The following is a 19,683-nucleotide window of genomic DNA, read 5'->3' on the forward strand; positions in this document are numbered from 1 at the left end:
AACACAGATGGCCTCACCGGGACACAACAGCACGCTGGGCGGGCTGCCGTCCTGCACGTACAGCGAGGACTTCAAGAGGCTGCTGCTGCCGGCCGTGTACGGCGTGGTGTTGGTGCTGGGGCTGCCGCTCAACGGCGCCGTCATCCTGCGAGTCTGCCGGTCCGGCCGCACCCTGACCCGCAGCACCATCTACATGCTCAACCTGGCGGCCGCCGACTTCCTGTACGTCTGCTCACTGCCGCTGCTCATCTACAACTACGCCAGCCATGACTACTGGCCCTTTGGGGAGGCTCTCTGCAAGTTGGTGCGCTTCCAGTTTTATAGTAACCTGCACGGCAGTATCATGTTCCTCACCTGTATCAGCTTCCTGCGCTACCTTGGCATATGCCACCCGCTAGCCACCTGGCACCGGGCCGGGGGGCGGCGGTGTGCCTGGGCGGTGTGCGGTGCCGTGTGGGTCGTGGTGCTGACCCTGTGCGCCCCCACCCTAACCTTCGCCACCACGGGGGAGCAGAGGAACCGGACAGTGTGCTATGATCTGAGCGAGCCGCGCCGCTCCGCCGAGTACTTCCCCTACGGCATGGCGCTGACCTGCCTGGGCTTCGGCCTGCCCTTCCTGGCCATCGTGGTCTGCTACTGCCTGATGGCACGTGTCCTGTGCCGGGGAAGATCGGCGGCCACTGTGGCCCTCGCAGGAGCGCAAGGAAAAGGCTGTGCGCATGATCGCCGTGGTGGTGCTGGGTCTTCGCCGTCAGCTTCCTGCCCTTCCACCCTGACCAAGACGGCGTACCTGCTGGTGCGTGCCCTCAAGGGGGCGCCGTGCCACGTGCGGAACTTCTACTCGGTGGTGTACAAGAGCACGCGGCCCTTTGCCAGCATGAACAGCGTCCTGGACCCAATCCTCTTCTACTTCACGCAGCCTCGCTTCCGGAAGAGCACGCGGACGCTGCTGCACAAGATCACCACCATGAGGGACGTGACACCCCAAGTGTAGGGCCTGGGGGGGGGCGTGGCCCTGCAAGATGTAGCTGATACTTAAAATAGCCACCTTGCGCACATGTGGGCAATGGGAGGCCAAAGTTAAGTCAGTATCCATCCATCCATCATTTTTCTGCAACTGCTTGTCCTGTTCAGGGTGACGGGGGGGGGGGGGGGGGGGAGAGAGAGAGATGTCCAGAGCCTGTCCCACAGGTGCTACAGGTGCAAGGCAGGGAACAACCCAGGATGGGGTACCAACCCATTGCAGGGCAAATTCACACAACCATTCACTCACACATGCACACCTATGGGCAATTTAGCAAGTCCAATTAGCCTCAGCATGTTTTTGGACTGTGGGGGGAAACCGGAGTACCCGGAGGAAACCCCACGACGACATGGGGAGAACATTCAAACTCCACACACATGTAACCCAGGCGGAGACTCGAACCCGGGTCTCAGAGGTGTGAGGCAACAGTGCTAACCACTGCACCACCATGCCGCCCCATACAGTGCTAACCACTGCACCACCATGCCGCCCCATACAGTGCTAACCACTGCACCACCATGCCGCCCCATACAGTGCTAACCACTGCACCACCATTCTGCCCCCGAGTCAGTATCCATTACTGTGAAGTGTATATTATAAACATTCCTTTTCCTTCATGGCTATACAAGTGTACATCCCAATGATTGCCGTAAAAAGCACCGTCCACCTACGGCGCCCTCTTCTGGAGGGGGTGCCAACTTAGTCAAGGCAAGTTTATTTAAATGGCACATTTTCAAACACTGAGTTCATTCGAAAGACTGTACATAAAAAGATCGAGTGATAGGAATCATTAAATGGAAATGAAAATTTACAGGTAAAAGAAAATTGAAATAAGAGTAAAACAAAATGTATCAATATTGGTTAGCAACGCTAATTAAAGGCACTGAGGAATAAAAATTTAATTTAATCCTGATTTTAAAGGTGGCAGCATTTGCCGGATTTCTAATGTCAGGGATTCACTTCTGCAAGCTAATTTCACTTAGTTTCAGACAGGGGGCGCCGGTGGTGATCCTCGCTTAAGATGACACCTCTTTCATCGACACTGAGTGCTGTTCACATAGCATTTAATTGGCTACATTGTCTAGCCTGGCTATTTGTTAGGTGAAATCCCTAGTAAATGGCCATTGAGTTTACCGGGGTTGATTTGTGACCAGAAGGTGGGCAGATGAAATGGGGAGGGGGGGGGGTAACGGGTTAGGGTTAGGAGGCTGGATGATACAGCAGGACACTGTATCACAGTGGTCTCAGAGGCCGGCTGTGGGTGTCAGGGGGGAACTGCATGTGTGAGAAAGGACAGATATAAATGTGAGGTCATGCATGTTGATGTTTACATACGGCCATGTTCTCATGTTCATCTCCACGCTGATGGACTTTGTATGTTATGTATATAATGCAGCATGTCATCTATGAAGTTATACTCCAAAAACTGATTGTCCACAGTGAGTGTGGAGCATATCCTAGGAGACAGAGGGCACCTGGATGGGTAGCTAGTCCCTCATAGGACTGTTACGGATACCAATCTACCAAAACATGCATCTGTTTTGGAGGAAGCATGGACATCCAGATGAATCCCATGCACCTTCCACACACAGAGGCGGGGCTGGGGGATCAAACCTCCAGCACTGGAGGCGCGAGTTAACTCACAGACCAACCGAGCAGCGAAATCATCATCACCATCATCGTCATCGTGCCGCGTTCGGACTGAGAGTGTAGGTCTTGGTGGTCACCAGAAGATGGCGTGATCAGCCTGATAATTATCCTGAAATGCCCGTTTTGACGATGAGGACTGCGGACTGTGCTCATTATCCGTGTGGGTCCTGCCAGAGAAGGGCTTCGTGTACGCTGGTTAAAAGTACCGACTGCAGCTGTCTATTAAGAGCTGCGACTGACGCTTGTTTGGACATCCGGTGCTGCGCCGAAAATCATTGGCGATGCAGACAGTGTTTATCACCGTAATCGAGTGATCCTGCCTGATGGTTTTTCGTGAACATAATCCAAGATAGTTCATTAATATAAACGTATGTGACGTTAATTCAGTCCAGTTTAAAAATGTTACACTGTGTACTGTTTTGCATTCTGCGTGTACCATTCAACGTAGCTTAACATAAAACTAAACAGATGCAGTTCAAAGTGGCAACTTCGGCTTATTTGGCAGTTTTTGTTAAATGTCTGTTGAGTTTCGTTGATTGTTTGTAGATGTATTTAAAGGTAATGATACTTTAAAGTTAAATTAACTGTTGCCAGCACTGATTTTTCGTGTTTTAAGTTCGTTTGAATGAATTCGTCTTAATGTCTATCAGGCTCACAAATGTTTGTTTTATTGTGAATCATGTTTCCAATTGTCTCGCTGCTGAATTTCGTTAGTCTGAATGTACCCATGCAATCTGTGTGCCATTTGTGTGACAATAAAGGTATTTCAGCATGAAGCTTCTCTTTTTCGCTCTTGGGTGTTTTTCATCCGACACACCCCGGGGGATACCCCAGACCCAACAGGGCTCATAGAGGGGCAGTAACGACTCAAGGGGCCGAGGCCAGTGGGCGCGCTGCACCGCGCCGGCCGCTAGGGGACGCGGTAGCCGGCGTTTGGCGGCGCAGAGGACAAAGAACTGTTTACAAAAGCAGTCTGTTAAAAGGAAGCGCACAAAAGAGGCGTTGTTTTGCAGAATGAAAGAGAAGCACTCATATCATTCTCAAGTGCTCAGTGCTGCATCTCCAAAACAATACAAACTGGTTACTTAAATTTACAAAAACAACACTTGAGTAAATTCATTAAAAGCAGACAGTCTCAGCGCATAGATGTATTCATATCAGAGCTTTACAAGATATAGTAATTAACAACTGTAAAATTGTCATATACTTACCGAGGATTTAATACTACATGGATTAGGCTTCTCTAGATCCCATATTAAAAGGAAAACTTTCCCCCCATACCTAAGGGGCTAAGCCGACCCTATCATTGTAATCCCGCCACCGCCGGGACCAGCATTTGCATGTAAAACACACAAGTCACGGGAAAACTTAATTATATCAAAATAACAAATCCAGCAGAAAGCGGGATTCGAGGAAAGGGGAGAGATGCGTGCGAACGCGGCCGCGCAGGACTGGAAATGGGACTGCAGTCGGAAAAGTGGTGCTTTTTAGAAGTCGATGCAGGGGCTGCGGAGCCGACGAAGTCAGGAGAAAGTTTGAGCAAACTTTGAGCCCTTTTCTGTGGATGGGTGGGAGTGCAGCGGAACCGGGGAGCGGAAAGCAGCGGAAAGTAGAATGCGGCTTTCCCCCCCCTCTCGCACGGACTAATATCCAATTCAGCCTTTTTCACGTGAATAGTCGCCCCCGCTACCCTTTTTGTCATTTCCACGCACCGAGCGGTGGGTACATGGCTGTTTGAGGCAGTTTCCTGCACTATCTCGGAGAAGGATCGCCTTCAGCTATGGAATAGAAGGTGGGCAGAAACAAAAGAAGGAGGACATGCACTATGGAGAAGAAGGTGTCCGTGCACAGAAACGTCTCTTTCAAGAAGCTGGAGAACTGGAGCGCCAACAGGCTGCTTCTGGAGCAGAGGATCAACAACACAAATCAAGGGACTCGGACGGGAGTGCCCTTCCCCCCCCGGTCTCCGCTCCCCCTCCAGCTCCAGATTCACAGACCGCAGTGGAGAAAGCGCAGCCGTCGGCAGCGCCAAGAAAAGTTTCCAAGATTTCGGCGGCCGTGCTCCGAAAACGCAGATCTGCACAAAGGCTCCCCCCACGCAGTATCGTCCTCCATACGGCAGCTGTCGGTGAGGTTCAACAGAGACGTAGATACACGCCTGGAAGGGGCAAAGCTTTCGCGGAGACTACCCAGAGCAGACGCCGGGCATCTGGCGGCTCCCGACGCCGAGTTTGCAGCCACTCTAGCCGATGGGGTTCCGGAGCAGAGCTGCTCGTCGTGTGACCTGGTTCCCGGTTCCGATCCCGAGAGAGCTCAAAGACCGACGTCTGGCAGCACCGCGGATACGGTCAGGGTCGGAGGTAAGAGAGATCCTTTGCAAGTGCCCGCTGCCCCCCACGATCCCAAATCTTTAAATTCGGGAAAAGACGCGTTTTCCGCCGGGACTGCGCCATGCAGAGCGCACCGGGGATACTTCTCGACCCATGGCGAATTGTTTCATGTGGACCTGACGAACTGGCCGAGTGTGCCGAAAATTAGAGAACTGTTTGGGGACAGTAACAGGAAAAAGTACAGGTCCACTTCCGACGGCGACGAACCAAAACCTGCCAGTCACTGGGGCCCTGGGGTTCAGGATACGGTTCGACCGGAATGTAGAGAAGGGCAAATTGGCCGGGTACACATTCGGTTGGAAGATAATGGTCCCGATCTTAATGCCCCCTCAGCTGAGGGAGGTGCGCACCTTCTGAGCTGCTCCCAGAGCCAATATCAGGGTCTGAACTCTCATTTTATCGCGAGTCACTACTCAGACGAGGGACCGGACCCCCACGAGACCCGCGAAGAGAGTCGGTGCCCCAAACCCGTTCCGCCGGCACCCCCACCTCGCAGCAGCTCTGTGGCCCCCCGACTGGCAGGCCGTGCACTCTCACCGGGTCGACAGCAGCACCCACAGGAGCAGACACAGCCACTGGATAGCTTACATTCCTCGCATAGTTCCTGTAAACCACAGGCTGCCCCCTCTGTGGCACCAGCGCATTCAGATCCCAGCTCGGGTGAGGAAGACGAGGAGGAGGAAGGGTGTAGCCGGGGAAGTCACTCGTACGGACGTGCCGGTACAGCTGTATCTTTTTCCCGAAACAAAAATGGTACCCAGCCCGGGTCCCCAGGGAGGTCATCGGGCAGTGAGGAGGACAGCCCTGTGCCAGTGAGCCCCAGCAGAGACAACAGCAGGAGGAGATCCCTAAGGAGGAAGAAGAGGAGCAACAGTGGGGCGGGGCCGGCCAAGGACTATGGGCAGTCGGATGACAGCGACGGGGTCCCTGTGATGGAGCCCGGCAAGCGATTCCAGCCCCCGGGGGATGGGGAGCATGTGGGGTGGCGCTCTGAGAGGCCCAAAAGCAGGCATTGCTTGCCGGGGCAGCCCTGGGAGCGCCCTGGCAGGCTCTACAGGGGGATTTCCGACGGGGTCACCCCCAGCCCTGTGCCGGTGGTGTCCCGGGTGTCCAAGGTCAGCATTCCTCCCTTCAGCCCGTGTGGCTCTCGAAGCAGCAGCAGATACTCCAGCACAGAGACGTTAAAGGATGAGGACCACTCATCTTCTGCCAGTGTTACCTCTGGGACGTGCAGGACCTTCCACGGCAACTTCACCATGTACAGATCGCCCAGCTTCGGCTATGGGGACAATTTCCCCCGTACCCGTGTCTGGTCCAGACCCCTGTTAACTACAGGAGGTGGTGAGAATACAGCCTCGGAGATTTGGGGTCTGCGTCGCGGCCTCGGCAGCGAGAAGGAGAAGCAGCGGATGTCCATGTCAAACCCAGACATCACCTCAGAGACGCTCAGCCTGCTCAGCTTCCTCAAGACAGACCTGTCTGAGCTCAGGGTTCGAAAGAAAGGGTGTATGGGTGCAGATCGGGACGAGGATGGGTGTGGGGCAAACTCAGCCACTTCCCCGGTGTATAAAATGGGGGCCAGGAGCCAGGGATCCGCACAGGGCCGCCTGTCCCTCAAGGACCTCACCGCCACCCTTCGACGTGCCAAGTCATTCACTTACTCTGACAAGCCACTAGGGCGGCGCTATTTCTCTGGTGTAACGGCGAAGAGGAGTACTTCGGAGCAGCACCTGGACATACCTGGGGATGGAGAGGTACTGGTGCCCGACAGGGAGGTGCAGAGCGATGACTGCCAGAGGGACTACGACTACGAGGAGCAGACGCCCACACCTCTGCAAGACCAATACATCCAGGAGGCACGACAGGTGATTCGGGACATCTGTCAGATGGGGGCTCGTGATGAGGATTTATTTGGGATGGATCGGGAAGAAGATGAAAATTTCCAAAGAAAAGAGGATGAAGTGAAAGAGGAGCAGGATGAACGGAGGAGTGGAGATGTAGCAGAGAAGGACACAGCCATGTCAGTTTCAGGAGAGACGCAAGACGGTGAGAAGCTTTTAGGAAAGGGGGGATCTGAGGAGAATGTGTTTTATGACAAGTCCATGGATGAGTCATCCGGGCACGAGTCCAGCCTGACCGACGAAGGGATAGTGACTGAGCCCGAGACCGGCTCATGCGGAGCGTCGTCAGGTACAGACCTCCTGGGGCAAACGTTGACCGCATGGAGCCAATCAGGCCTGTACCAGGTGGGGGCGCCGGAGTTGAAGCCGGAGATGAGCATCCCAACGCCAGCAGTGAGGACCGAATATGAGGCTGTGGCAATCGTCAGTGAGACAGGGTCTCACAAAAACACCAGCCCAGGGCCCCTAGAAACCCCCTCTACACCCAGCACCCTCCGGCGCAGAAGGAAGTTCTCCTCAACTGGGACCAACGGCTCAGACGCCAGCAACGGGAGTAATGGGGAGTCGAACGGGGAGGCGTTCCGCTCCCTCAGTGACCCCATGCCGCACCGCCAGCGTTCCGTCCCTGAGGATGCAGAGAACTTTTCTGTGGACAGCAATCTCCTGGGCTCGCTGAACACCAAGGCGGGCATCCCGGCACCATGGGAGGGCACAGGCAGTGCTGCCAGTGACCTGTCAGTGTGCAGTGAGTCATTGCGGGACTACAGCACGCTCTTGCGCAGCATCGTACACGAGCCCGGCGCCATGGACAAGCTTGGCGATGACAAGGCCAACGGCAAGGCCGGTAAGAAGAAATCCTTCAGCGATCCGAGCCGGCGTGGGGAACCAGCAGGACCCGATGGACTAGGCTTGGTGGACTCTAGCGAGCCCATCAGCGAGCTGGAGCAGGCCATCCCACCCTCCAGCAGTGAACCCATCTTGTCAGAGCAGCGGGACGAACTGGCGGAGCTGGGCGAGCGGCGGCCTCACCGGACGGACGGCAAGGCTTGGCCACGCTCGGAGCATGTGCTGGCCCCGGAGCCGGGCCCCACCGAGGCGGCCCCCTGTCTCCCTTTTGACCCCAAACTGGCAGAGGTGCTGTCCCCCCGCATGGCACGCCGTAGTTACAAGAAGAGAGGCCCCCGGGTACCGGCGGCACCGCTACGGCAGACCAGCGACCCTGAGCAGTCTAGCACGTCACGGGGCAAACACGTACGGCACGCCAGCGAGCCCGCCACCTTCACGCCCATCGTGGCCCCAGAGGGGCCCCCAGTCCTCCGTGACGGCGTCCCCATCAGCGTCCCCACGCCAACCCGGCCCAAACCATACCCAGCAGAGCAGACCCCCTCCCTGGAGGACGTCACCAAGCAGTACATCCTGGCACTGAACGTCGCGGAATCACCCGCCAGCCCCTCCATGGAGGGGTCTGGCTCTTTGCCCGGCACCCCGACCGGTGGCGAACCCAAACCCAGGAAAGCTGGCGAGGACGTGACTCCGGGGCCCCAGAAAACAGGCGAGGACATGGCCCCGGGCCCCCAGAAGGCCAAAGTGGTGAGTGTCATTACCTAATGGGGTGGGCACGGCCGCAGTGGGTGTTTGTCTGCTTTTTAAGAGTAAAGCTTACTCCTACTGACTGACTAAGAGTAAAGCTTACTCCTACTGACTGCAGGGTGTTCTCGGCTCATTCATTCGTCATGGTTATTATGGGATGCTCTGCTGGGGGGAGCTCCCCCCTCCCATCTGTTTTATCTGGGTGTCCCATGTCGTAGCCCAACATCAGCACATTTTTAGCATTAACTGTGGGTTGAACTGCTGCTGTTTTCAGTCCCATTGTTTCTTATCCGTGTTTAACTGTAATGCTGTCCTGTAAGTGTGGTGACTGAGCAGGAACCCATTGAGGTGGGGGGAGGGGGGATAATTAGTGGCTTGGCCATGGCTTCCACGTGGCAGCACACTGCGGGGGGGGGCACACTGGGCAAGGCAGAGCGTGCCAGGCCGGTGGATTTGGAAAGCAGGGTTGTTTCTATCCTTTGTGGGGGGTAGCGTGCTCTCTGCTGTGTGTTTAGAGAAATGCAGCTCCGTAGGTCAGCGAGCAAGTTTAGAGAAGGCTGACAGGAGACACCATGCCGAGAAGGTTGCTGTGTGTGTGTGTGTGTGTGTGTGTGTGTGTGTGTGTGTGTGTGTGCGCCTTCTGCCTGTCTGTGGGCCAGTGACCGGATCTTACACAGCTTGAGTACGGGGCGTCCTGTTGACCCGTTAGAGCAATGCCATCATGACCCCGGCCTCCTCTTCTTCCTCATCCTCTTCCTCCTAATCGTCTCTTATGTCAATAAGGCAGTTCCTTGGAGCTCTCTCTCGATCTCTCTGTCATGAGGTTTACTTTCATTATCCTTGTGAAATGTTTTTGTTGGGGTGGGTGGTGGGGGTGTTACTACCTCTCCGTGCTCATCCACTGAAGGGTGGGTGTCTTCAGGAATAGCTGCAGAGAGCTTGAAAGGGAAGTGGACTCTCATTTGAGTCCGTGCCCTGCCACGCCTTACTGTGCTATTCTGTGCCGTCCCAGGCTGTGCCCTGCCATGCCTTACTGTGCTATTCTGTGCCGTCCCAGGCTGTGCCCTGCCATGCCTTACTGTGCTGTTCTGTGCCGTCCCAGGCTGTGCCCTGCCATGCCTTACTGTGCTGTTCTGTGCCGTCCCAGGCTGTGCCCTGCCATGCCTTACTGTGCTATTCTGTGCCGTCCCAGGCTGTGCCCTGCCATGCCTTACTGTGCTATTCTGTGCCGTCCCAGGCTGTGCCCTGCCATGCCTTACTGTGCTATTCTGTGCCGTCCCAGACTGTGCCCTGCCATGCACCCTGAATCCCAGTCTTCTGCCTGGTCTGTGCCCTTTTTCCTCCTCGTTTCCAGGGAGCCACATGCACCTGCTACCTTAGGAATCCAGTGGTTAGCGCCACCTGCAGGCCTGGGGAGTGTTCATGTCCCCCGGCATACCAGTGATTTACGGTTATGTTTTGTCACTTAATAAACCACGATGTGTGCGGTTCGTCTGCGGTCGAGACGAGTGCCGCTGCATTCAGTGTGACCTGCTGGGCGGCAGGAGGAGCTCGCGAGGTACGTACCTGGATCAGCTGCCAAGATTCCAGCGTGCTTGTGGTTTGTTTGCCTCATGCAGCGGAATCCTCCTATCGGCGCCTTGCATACAAATAACACCTGTTTTCCAGTTAATAACCTAACCGGTGCCAGACCGTTGTTTCCCGGTTTCTACCGTTTAAGCTGATGGCTGTACGCCCGTGTTTTCCGAGTCCTGAGCGTCTTCTCCCTCTGAGGACGCCTTGTCCCCCGCGCCACTTTGTCGGGGTGTGACCAGGGTGCTCAGACATCCGCCTCGGCCCGACTTTGACAGCTGCGCCTGGAGTGAGACTGCGCAGACAGGAAGTAGCTGTACAGAAACAGGAAGTTGTTGTGGTTACTATGAGTTGTGATAAAAGCCAGCCTGCTTCCCATCGGCACAGGACCTCACAGCAGCGTGCCAGCTCCCGTTCGGCTGCCGACGGATTACGGCCCACGGTTTTTTAGAGTTGATTTGTTTGTGCCCGTCGGGGACACCGATGCCACCCACTGCTGTCAGTTTGCGTCACAACCTGGACTTGAATGTTCTGCGCTACGGAGGCGAGCCATCTGCCAGTGGCAATGTTTAGTTTAAGGCGAAAGTGAGTCCCACGGTTATAAATAATCGGGAAACGGAGCCCCTCTGTCCACATGAGCCAGAGCGAGAGGCGAGATGTAGGCGCTGTTCTCTCTCTGTCTGTATCGCGCTGCCAGGCTCGGCTGGAGGTGTCACGGGTCACTTCATTCCAGGAATGAAATTAAGCTTAATGTGACGTTGGCAGAAGTACAGGTACATTGGAGTGTGTTTTTCTTTAATTGCCCATTATTCTGTAGTTGTTTAAGACATGCATACACACACATACAGCAGGGCTTGGGCGCAGACGCTGGGTCAGCCATCTCCGGAGCATTTTCCAGAGGTTAAGGACCTCATTCAAGGACCCAGCGGAGTCATCGCTACTCGACCAAGCACAGGATTCAAACCAACAATCTCCCAATGGCAGGCACAGAGGCTTAAGACCGTCTGCCCATTTAGGGAGGGTGTGTCGTGTGCTTTTATGCTTTCAGGGAGACATATTCTCATGTCACCCATATGGACACGTGGCCTGGGGTGTCCGTTCTCACAGCCTTTTTGTTGTTTCGTGGCTGTACTGAGATCAGTCAGTGAGCTCATCTCGTCGTCTCTGCTGTCACCGTCTGGGCTGGTGTGAAACCAGCTATTTAAACTCAGATGTTATGGAAGAGAGGGGTGATCAGACCAAGGTGGCCTCTGATGTCATGAGGCAGTGGTGTGTGGCCATGACCCCCACCAACCCCCCCCCCTGTCCTCCCTTCTCTCCTCCCTCTCTCTCTTGCTCTCTCCCTCCCTACTTCCCTCTTCGTAGCCACTGCTCCCAAACAGGAAGCATAGTATGGAGATGACATCATCTCCTTCAGGCTCGATGAAATGAGATTCAGCTCAGAGATCAGGTATACGTGGGGGGGTTGTTTTCACTTTAGTGAGCAGCAGGAATGTCGCCTGTTGTCCGGCTCCCTTCGTCTGTTACATAATGACCCCCAACTCTGAGGAACCCCGCAGCTGTATCCGTACTGTAGGCCACTGAAAATGGGGTGTGGGTAGATTGAGGGAGGAGTCACCCTCCAGTTGGTTTTTGTCTTTGCCCCCCCACATTGTCCTACACGAGGGGTTGTGCATGTACTCATAGCAGGCCATTCCCCCCTCTCTGTCTCAGGCCAAATGGTGAGGCCTGGATATGCCGTGCGACATATCTATGGGCTCCATGGGACCCCAAAGGACGGGGGCCCAGCGTAGTCACTCACAGGTTGCCACGGTGACACACCCACCTTTCACTTGTCGCTGGTCTACTCCTCCAAACCGACTTCCGGAATCTCACCTTTACTGTGTTTGGGGAGGTGTTACGGGCTGGGAGATGCATCAGCCTGGCTTCCCTTTCCCTGTATGCCAGGCGGCAGGGTCTGTCACGGCTCCTTCAGGGGGCCTGGGATGATCACGTGGAGCGGGGATCAAGCTGACTACGTGGTTTTTGGCCAGGCAGATCCCAAACAGACCTCGACAAAGCAGAGCAGATCCCTCTAAGCAGATGCTCTGTATGGGCGACAGATGTGATTATGCCTCCCCCAGCCACCCTCGAAGGGCAGGACATGGCATGTCGTCATATGAATTTTCCATTTGGGTTTCAAGATTTGCTTAGTCCTTCTTAGTAGGATCTGCCTGTCAGGCTGCGATTAACACTGCATATCCCTGCCCCCCCCCGCCCAATCTCACGTGATTGTGCGGGTGTTTCCTATACGCCAATTCTCCCTACCTGACAGGATCTTTCGGGGGGTGTCCGACAGCTTCATTTTAATAACTGTCCACTGAGCTGGTTCAGGGTCAGGACAGAAATAACTGTTTTGTGTCTGTGACCCTGAAGGGTGGTGTTGAGTGGCGGGGCCGAGGACAGTGCTGTCCCTCTGTTTGGGAACAAAGCCCGAGAGGCGTGCCACACCCCGGTCCTCTGCCCATTTGTACCAGAGCCCATGCAAAGCCACCCGCTCGACTTGCTTGGCATTTCACACGTTCTGAAGACCCTTTGTCTGGCGTCCTGCACATTATAAGCAGGCCTGCGGTCAGAATGCCCCCATGTGGGGGCTCCGGGGCTGACGGCGCATTAAAAACATGCATTTGCATGTTTGATTCACATGCAGGCTGATTTATCTCTTTGTGGTGTGCTTATCCCACGGCACTCGGGGGGGGGGGCTCTGGTTATTCTGTTGGTGGTGCCTTTTGTCATAAATAGACACCCCCTTTTGCGGTTCCTAGAGGAAGGGGGAAGGAGGAAATGTTGGGGGGCCACCTGCCCCCACCCGCCCCAAAGCCTTCTGACTGCAACCATGAGAACGCGGGGGAGCAGGGGGGGGAGCAGTTATCGTTTCCCATGGTACCCCTGCCTGAGGTCCAAAGCAGCTGTGTGTGTGTGTGTGTGTGTGTGTGTGTGTGTGTGTGTGTGTGTGTGTGTGTGTGTGTGTGTGTGTGTGTGTGTGTGTGTGTGTGTGTGTGTGTGTGTGTCTGTGTCTGTGTCTGTGTCTGTGTCTGTGTTTACAGTGTCTGCTGCTCTTCTCCCGGAAATGCATAGATGGGCGATATTGTGCAGGATGGCAGAACTGTTACACACACACACACATCCTGGGAGCACGGTCTGTCTCCCCCTGTAGCCCGCGGGGTGGGAGAGACCATCTTCTGACAGGCAGCTGTGAGTCTCGCCTGCTGTTATGTTTCAGTTTCTGGACTCGCCTGGGTTTGGGGTTCTGGCCCACTGCCGCTTGGCGTGAGCGACCCGGGTTTCTCAGAAAACGCTTCCTGTTGTTCTTGGGGCCTGAACAACACAAATGTTTTATCTCTGTGGGTGTAAGAGGCCTGTGTACTTTCGTGTCTGTGGGCCTCTGAACTGGTCTGTGTGTTACTGAACTGAGGGTATTGGTACCACAAGCTGGTGTCGACCCCCTTTCCTGCTGAGGCTTCGTCTGGTGCGAGGTGTAGCTGGTGACCCATCATCGGGGGGGTCTTCATGTTTAGCCACCCTGCTAGCTCGTTAGTGCCACCCGTTACCTCGTTAGTACCACCCTGTTAGTGCCACCCGTTACCTCGTTAGTACCACCCTGTTAGTGCCACCCGTTACCTCGTTAGTACCACCCCGTTAGTACCACCCTGCTAGCTCGTTAGTGCCACCCTGCTAGCTCATTAGTGCCACCCTGCTAGCTCATTAGTGCCACCTTGTTACCCTGTTGTGCCACCAAACCACGTCATTAATTTGCCCTTGCCTAGTACGGCCCTCTAATGTTGTGTCCCGCTGATTTTAGGATGTCATCGTTTCCTTGTCTTGAGTAAGTGCATGTTTTACCCTGCAGAGTGAAGCCCCTTTGGGAATTACGAGGGATCCGGTGCTGTCTGCCTGGGATCCTCGGGCCATGTGCGTTTATTCTGTGCATCCAGCCTGTGTTCTGCCTGCCTGTGCATGTCCCAGTGACCTCCACGCTCTGCACGCCCAGGTTTCGTAAGTGACCAGTGGCATAACATCAGGTCACGCCAGGGACTCCCTTACACCTCGTTCGGCCTGAAAGCAGAGGCGGCCCCTTCAGGCCTCCACTCTAACCCCAGGGCTACTCCTATCCCATGCAGCAACGATGGTATGGGCTGAAAAGTCCTCTTTGCGAGCAACAAAAAGTGGCCTTCAGCATCCTTCCTGCGCAAAGTGACCGCTGTGGCTCCCTGTGGGGGGACTTGAGCAGGGTGTCTTTGTGGAGCCGGGGGTACAAGTGGCGATCTTCTCTCCCGGCCTGCGTCAGACACAGAGCCCTGGAGGGGGAATGGCCGCCTGAGTGCCCCCCGCTTCCCCCCTGGAATGGCGACGTGTCATTGGTGCTTCGGAACCAAGTTTCTTGGCCATCGGAGGGGAGAACAAGGACCGGGCAAGAAGTAAGGCAGGTGATGTGTGAAGATAGGGATGGGAGTTTTGTGTGATACATTTTAGATTATGATACATAGTCTCTTCCTTCTCCTCCTCTTCGCCCGTGTCTACAGTTTGCGTCATTTGGCTCTTGTCTCTGATCTGCTAGACTGTATCGTGGTGTGGGCCGTTTCACGGCACCGTTCTTGCATTCTTCTGCGTTTCCATCCCGCACGTCACGTGACTGCCCTTCTATGTCACATGCTTTGCGAAGGAAATGGCCAGAAGCCACAGGACGCGGTCGGTCAGCTGCCCCGGTTGGTGGCCTTTGCTTTATACCCATAATGCCTTGCTCTGTCTGTAGCCGGGTGGGAAAAAGGAGCCTCCTGCTCTGTGAAAGCTGGGAAAGTGCCCCAGGCCCCTTCGGGCCGCTCTCCTTCCGCCTCCCACCCCCCTGTGGGATATAGCCCCCCCCTCCCAGGCTTTGGTCTCTCCATCTCCCTCTCTCTCTCACTTTCTTTTGCATTGGTCCCCTCAACAGAAATAGCCAAGCAGATACAGCTAAAATAACACAGGACGTTGAGGGCTGCTTCTCTCCCCTTGCCCCCCTCTCCTGCTCCCCCCCCACCCTCCTGTGCACCCCCTTTTTATGCGTCGACCCCGTTTAAAGACCATTATATTTAGACTTCCTGATTTTATCGCATCCTCACTGTGAACACACCCAATTGCATGTTGCATGCGGTGTGCTCCATGGCAGCCTATAATTTACTGTTTAGGAAGGGGGCGCAACCGAGATGGATCGGGGCGGGACAGAACTGTCCTCAGGCTGGCTGAGGCAGAAGAGATGAGATCTCTCGCTGCCCAGGACCTAAGCCACTGGTGTAGGTCGCGGGATCGATGCCCAGGCACGAGAGCGGCTGTTCGTTTGGCCGGAACCCCAGGCCAGAGTGCCGGGTGATTTGTCAGTGGAGTGGAGCTTTCCCCGGCAGCACACCCAAACCAGCAAGTGCCCGTTTTGGCACTTTGTGCCGTTTTTATTGCCCGTTTCATGTGTCCCCGGTCCAAGTGACTGCAGCCTAAGCGCTGAGACTCTGTGGGTGGTGGGCGGAGCCTCACTGAAGGACGTCCCCCTTGGGGAATGCTGGCCCCTCCCCTCATCTGTCAGGAAGTCTCTTTGTCATAATGTCGTCATGGTTCCCGGGCAGAGATGACGACGTCATTCCCTGGCCTGAGGCTCAGTATGTTTCCCCGCTGGGGTGACGTGCTTTCCGGCCGGTTCCAGTGACGACGTTCTAGGACGTTCTCACAAGAGCTCCGCCCGGCACCCGCTCGCACGCCCATGCCCAGACAACCTCCCGGGGTGTCCACACTCCTGTGAAAGTCGAGATCGATGTCGGGGGGGTCAGACGCGTATCTGCCGATCCGCTCTTCCCTGCCACCGCGCTCCTTCCGGAACACTGTAAGCATCCCGGCCATTAATCACTGAGTATTTTTATCCTCCGGATTCCTGTTTGTCCTAAACCTGACATCTGTTTTTTATTTTCCCGCCATGGCAGCCGTTCCTTAAAAGAGAAAGTGTGGGATTGGTGGGGTGGGGGGGGCTGTCCACACAGAACAGTGCCAAGCGTGTCGTGCGAGAGTGTTTATCTGTGTGAATGGCATAATGGTGACGACAGTAACCAGGAACGTGCGTGATTCACAGAGCAGGCCTCGACTGTGAGGGACGTCAGTCACATGGGACGACCCCTACATTTTGGTTTGAGGACCGAGTTCCCCCCAAACCTTAAGTGCCACCCTACAGTCCCAGCGCTGCACTGAGGCCCTGCCCTCCACAGATCATGTGACTCAAACTTCCTGCTGGTGGGGGGAGGGGGAGCAGCCACACTGCAGCGTGACTTTGAGACTGGGTGGGGGTAGTTAGACCCCCCGCTGAGAGGCAAGCATGATCTGGTTAAACAGTAATTACATGAGGTGGAGGTGGGTAGGGGTGGGGGGTGACGAGTACAACAGTATTATCTCAAGCATCCTGACGTAAATGAGTGAAATTCGTGTGAAATGTGCACCCAGGTGCCACATGGGGGTGTCACACCATCAAACAGGTCTGGGTGGGGTTTGTTGGTAATGATTTATGACCGTGCTCCCGCCCCCCCCCCCCCCCCCCTGTCCTGTGAACTATTAAAGGCTGTGAACCACCGTCCTGCTTTGCGATGTTATGCAGGGATATGAGCCCTGACTGAAACCGACGCCAGGGCTGGGAATTGCCGTGGGGGTCATTGGGAGACCTGCCACTCCCATGGCCCGCCACTCCCACGGCCCGCCGCTCCTCCGGCCCGCCTCTCCCACGGCCCGCCTCTCCCCCCCGGCCCGCCTCTCCCCCCGGCCCGCCTCTCCCCCCCGGCCCGCCTCTCCCCCCCGGCCCGACTCTCCCCCCGGCCCGCCTCTCCCCCCGGCCCGCCTCCCCCACGGCCCGCCTCCCCCCCGGCCCGCCGCTCCCCGGCCCGCCTCTCCCACGGCCCGCCTCCCCCCCGGCCCGCCTCTCCCCCGGCCCGCCTCTCTCCCCCGGCCCGCCTCTCTCCCCCGGCCCGCCTCTCTCCCCCGGCCCGCCTCTCTCCCCCGGCCCGCCTCTCTCCCCCGGCCCGCCGCTCCCCGGCCCGCCGCTCTGCATCTGTGGGATCCTTCCGTATATAGATATGGGCTGCGGCCGGGGTGCTGTTGACTCTGTGGTAACCATAGTGAACAACGCTTAAGGAATTTAGGAGGGAATGGCTTAATTTAGTGAGCTGTGTATGTCCCTATAAATAGGAGGGTGAATGGGATGGCCATGAGAATTACTCTCCGTCCCAAGAGAAAAAAAGACTTTTCCGTCCTGGAGGCTATGAGAGCGCCTCCTAGTGGTGGCCTGATGGAGGAACATCCCATCTTCACAACGGAATAGTCTCACCTCCCTGGTTTCTTCGGCTGCGCCCTGCCCCTTTTGGTCATTGCCTGTTAATAACTGCTAGAATGTGAAGCTTATTTAGATGTTCCAGGTGAGGAACCAGACACCTCACATAGCTGGGTATCAGGGTCACTTCATGGTCACCGCCTGACAGTGATCAGTGTGGCGTAACGACAGCATCGCGGTGACCGAAGGTCCGTTAGTACGGTGCAAAATTCAGGAATGGGGCTTCCAGAACCTTCTGCTGGAGATGTTCTTCGCCACCATCCTAACCTCGTTCGCAGAGCCTGCACTTCTGTTACTCTGGGCTGAAAGCAGAGCGTCTTGGTGGTGAGGAGACAGGGACTCCCTGGGTTACACTGCGCCATGAAGCTGAGGAAGGCTGCCTTTATATGAAGCTGAGGAAGACTGCCTTTAATAATAATAATAGATACTTAATTTCCCTACAGGGGATCAATAATCTTTACGCCTCCCTCAACGTGCTCTTTGTGGAGTAAGTTGACCGCGAAGGGCTGCCACCCGTAGCGGTTAAGGGGTCTTGCTCAAGGAGCCACAGACATGCTGAGGCTAGGTTCGAACATGCGACCTTCTGATTATAAGGACACAGGCTTAGCCCACTGAGCCACACGCTACTTTATAGGAAGCTGAGGAAGGCGGCCTTTATAGGAAGCTGAGGAAGGCGGCTTTTAGGGAGCCCCACTGCTGATATCCAGCCCAGTGCTTCTTCCATTCATGCTGACGTTTTCCTTTGCTGTGTCAGAGGCCGGCATCTGCGTTACAGCTCTGCTGACCCAAATGCATTAGCTTGGCTGCTTTTTGTTTGCGTTCGGTTTCGATTTCGGGATCCAGAGGGACGAGCCCGGGACGCGCGGGCGGGCGGGCGGGCGGGCCCTGATAAGGCCTGCTGACGGACGGGGGCCTGTGATCTAATCTCCCGTTGCGCAGTGCTGTAGCGCTAGAGACCCTTCCATATTTGGTGAGGGAGCAGGCAGCTGTGGGGTGGAGAGCTTCCCCTCATCTCGTTCGTTTTCGCTGCTCAGCGCTCGTGTGAGACGGGGTCCCTGGTGTCCCATCTGGGATATGACTGGATTTTTTTCCATCAGAAGTCCCTACGCTAAGACTGTTGAATCCTTCAGTTGCTTGTATTGTCTTAAGACTCACTTTACATTCGTTTTTTTTTATTTATTTATTTGACAGATGCTTTCATCCAAACGTGTATATATATTTTTTTGAGAGAGCAGGGTCAGACAGTTCCTGGAGCTATTGGGGGTTAAGGGCCACACACAAGGGCCACACACAAGGGCCTCATAGGCTACGTTCACACTGCCAGCCACATCGTTCAATTCTGATTTTTTTTGCTCAGATCGGATTTGTCTATCTTGACGGTTCACATTCATAACTACAAGTGACCTGTAGCTGACTGCAATGTGAACGCATCGGTCCTCCGAAACGTCACACATGTGCACATTGATACATTTTTACACGGGTCAACTGCGTCTCCAACAAAAAACGTCATATCCGTGGGACGACTCATGGCATTAAAAATGGAGGCGTTAGTAGCTCATGCATGTATCGCACTTTGCTGTGGAGGACGACAAACAGTGAATCAGCTGTACATGAGCAGGTCGAAAAGGAGAATAAAAGTCAGGCAGCCAGCTTTTTCTGTTTTAGCAGTTATTGCTGGAACTGCTGCACCAAGAGATATGTGGATACGAGCCTCCCGGCGCAGGCTGATGATGTCAGCGCAGGCGTATAAGCAAAAAGCCACATGAATCCCGATCTGAGCGTTCACATTCAAACATCGGATGCATATCGGATCGGATACGTATCCGATTTAGTACCACATATGAAAGTGACACAAATCCGATATGAAAAGATCAGATTTGCGTGTCCACATGGCCCTGAAAAGGTCAGATCTGTGTCACATTAAGGCAAAAAATCCGATTTGAGCCACTTCAGCATGGCAGTGTAGCCATGTAGCCAACGTAGCCATAGTGACATCACTGCAAATCCTTGAGATTCAAACTGACGACCTTCTGATCTCAGGCGCAGCGTCTCACTGATGCTTCCTTAAGACGTTCTGGGACCTGTCAGGCATGCCGGTCCTTCACACTGGCTCTTGTCACGTGGTACATCTTTCGGATCAGCATGACCAGATCTGAAGGCATTTGCCAAGAGAGTTTCTCAGGC

At 55.2% G+C, this 19,683-nt stretch overlaps 2 protein-coding genes across 2 annotated transcripts in view; both read left to right on the top strand.

The window, feature by feature from the left end:
• Nucleotides 1–6: 6 nt before the first annotated feature.
• LOC125711402 (P2Y purinoceptor 6) lies at nt 7–3,445 on the top strand. The gene is given in 4 exon segments (XM_048980252.1): nt 7–688; nt 690–740; nt 742–771; nt 773–3,445. Coding segments are annotated over 4 exon segments (984 nt in total). The 5' UTR covers nt 7; the 3' UTR covers nt 995–3,445.
• A 553-nt stretch (nt 3,446–3,998) lies between these two features.
• LOC125711398 (rho guanine nucleotide exchange factor 17-like) overlaps nt 3,999–19,683 on the top strand; it is a 42,174-nt gene continuing 26,489 nt past the window's right edge. The window contains 3 exon segments of the mRNA XM_048980241.1: nt 3,999–4,568; nt 4,571–4,738; nt 4,740–8,555. Coding sequence (XP_048836198.1) covers nt 4,500–4,568; nt 4,571–4,738; nt 4,740–8,555 — 4,053 coding nt within the window. The 5' untranslated portion in view covers nt 3,999–4,499.

This window comes from Brienomyrus brachyistius, chromosome 17 (genome assembly GCF_023856365.1).
Source record: "Brienomyrus brachyistius isolate T26 chromosome 17, BBRACH_0.4, whole genome shotgun sequence".
In the NCBI taxonomy this organism is placed as follows: Eukaryota; Metazoa; Chordata; class Actinopteri; order Osteoglossiformes; family Mormyridae; genus Brienomyrus; species Brienomyrus brachyistius.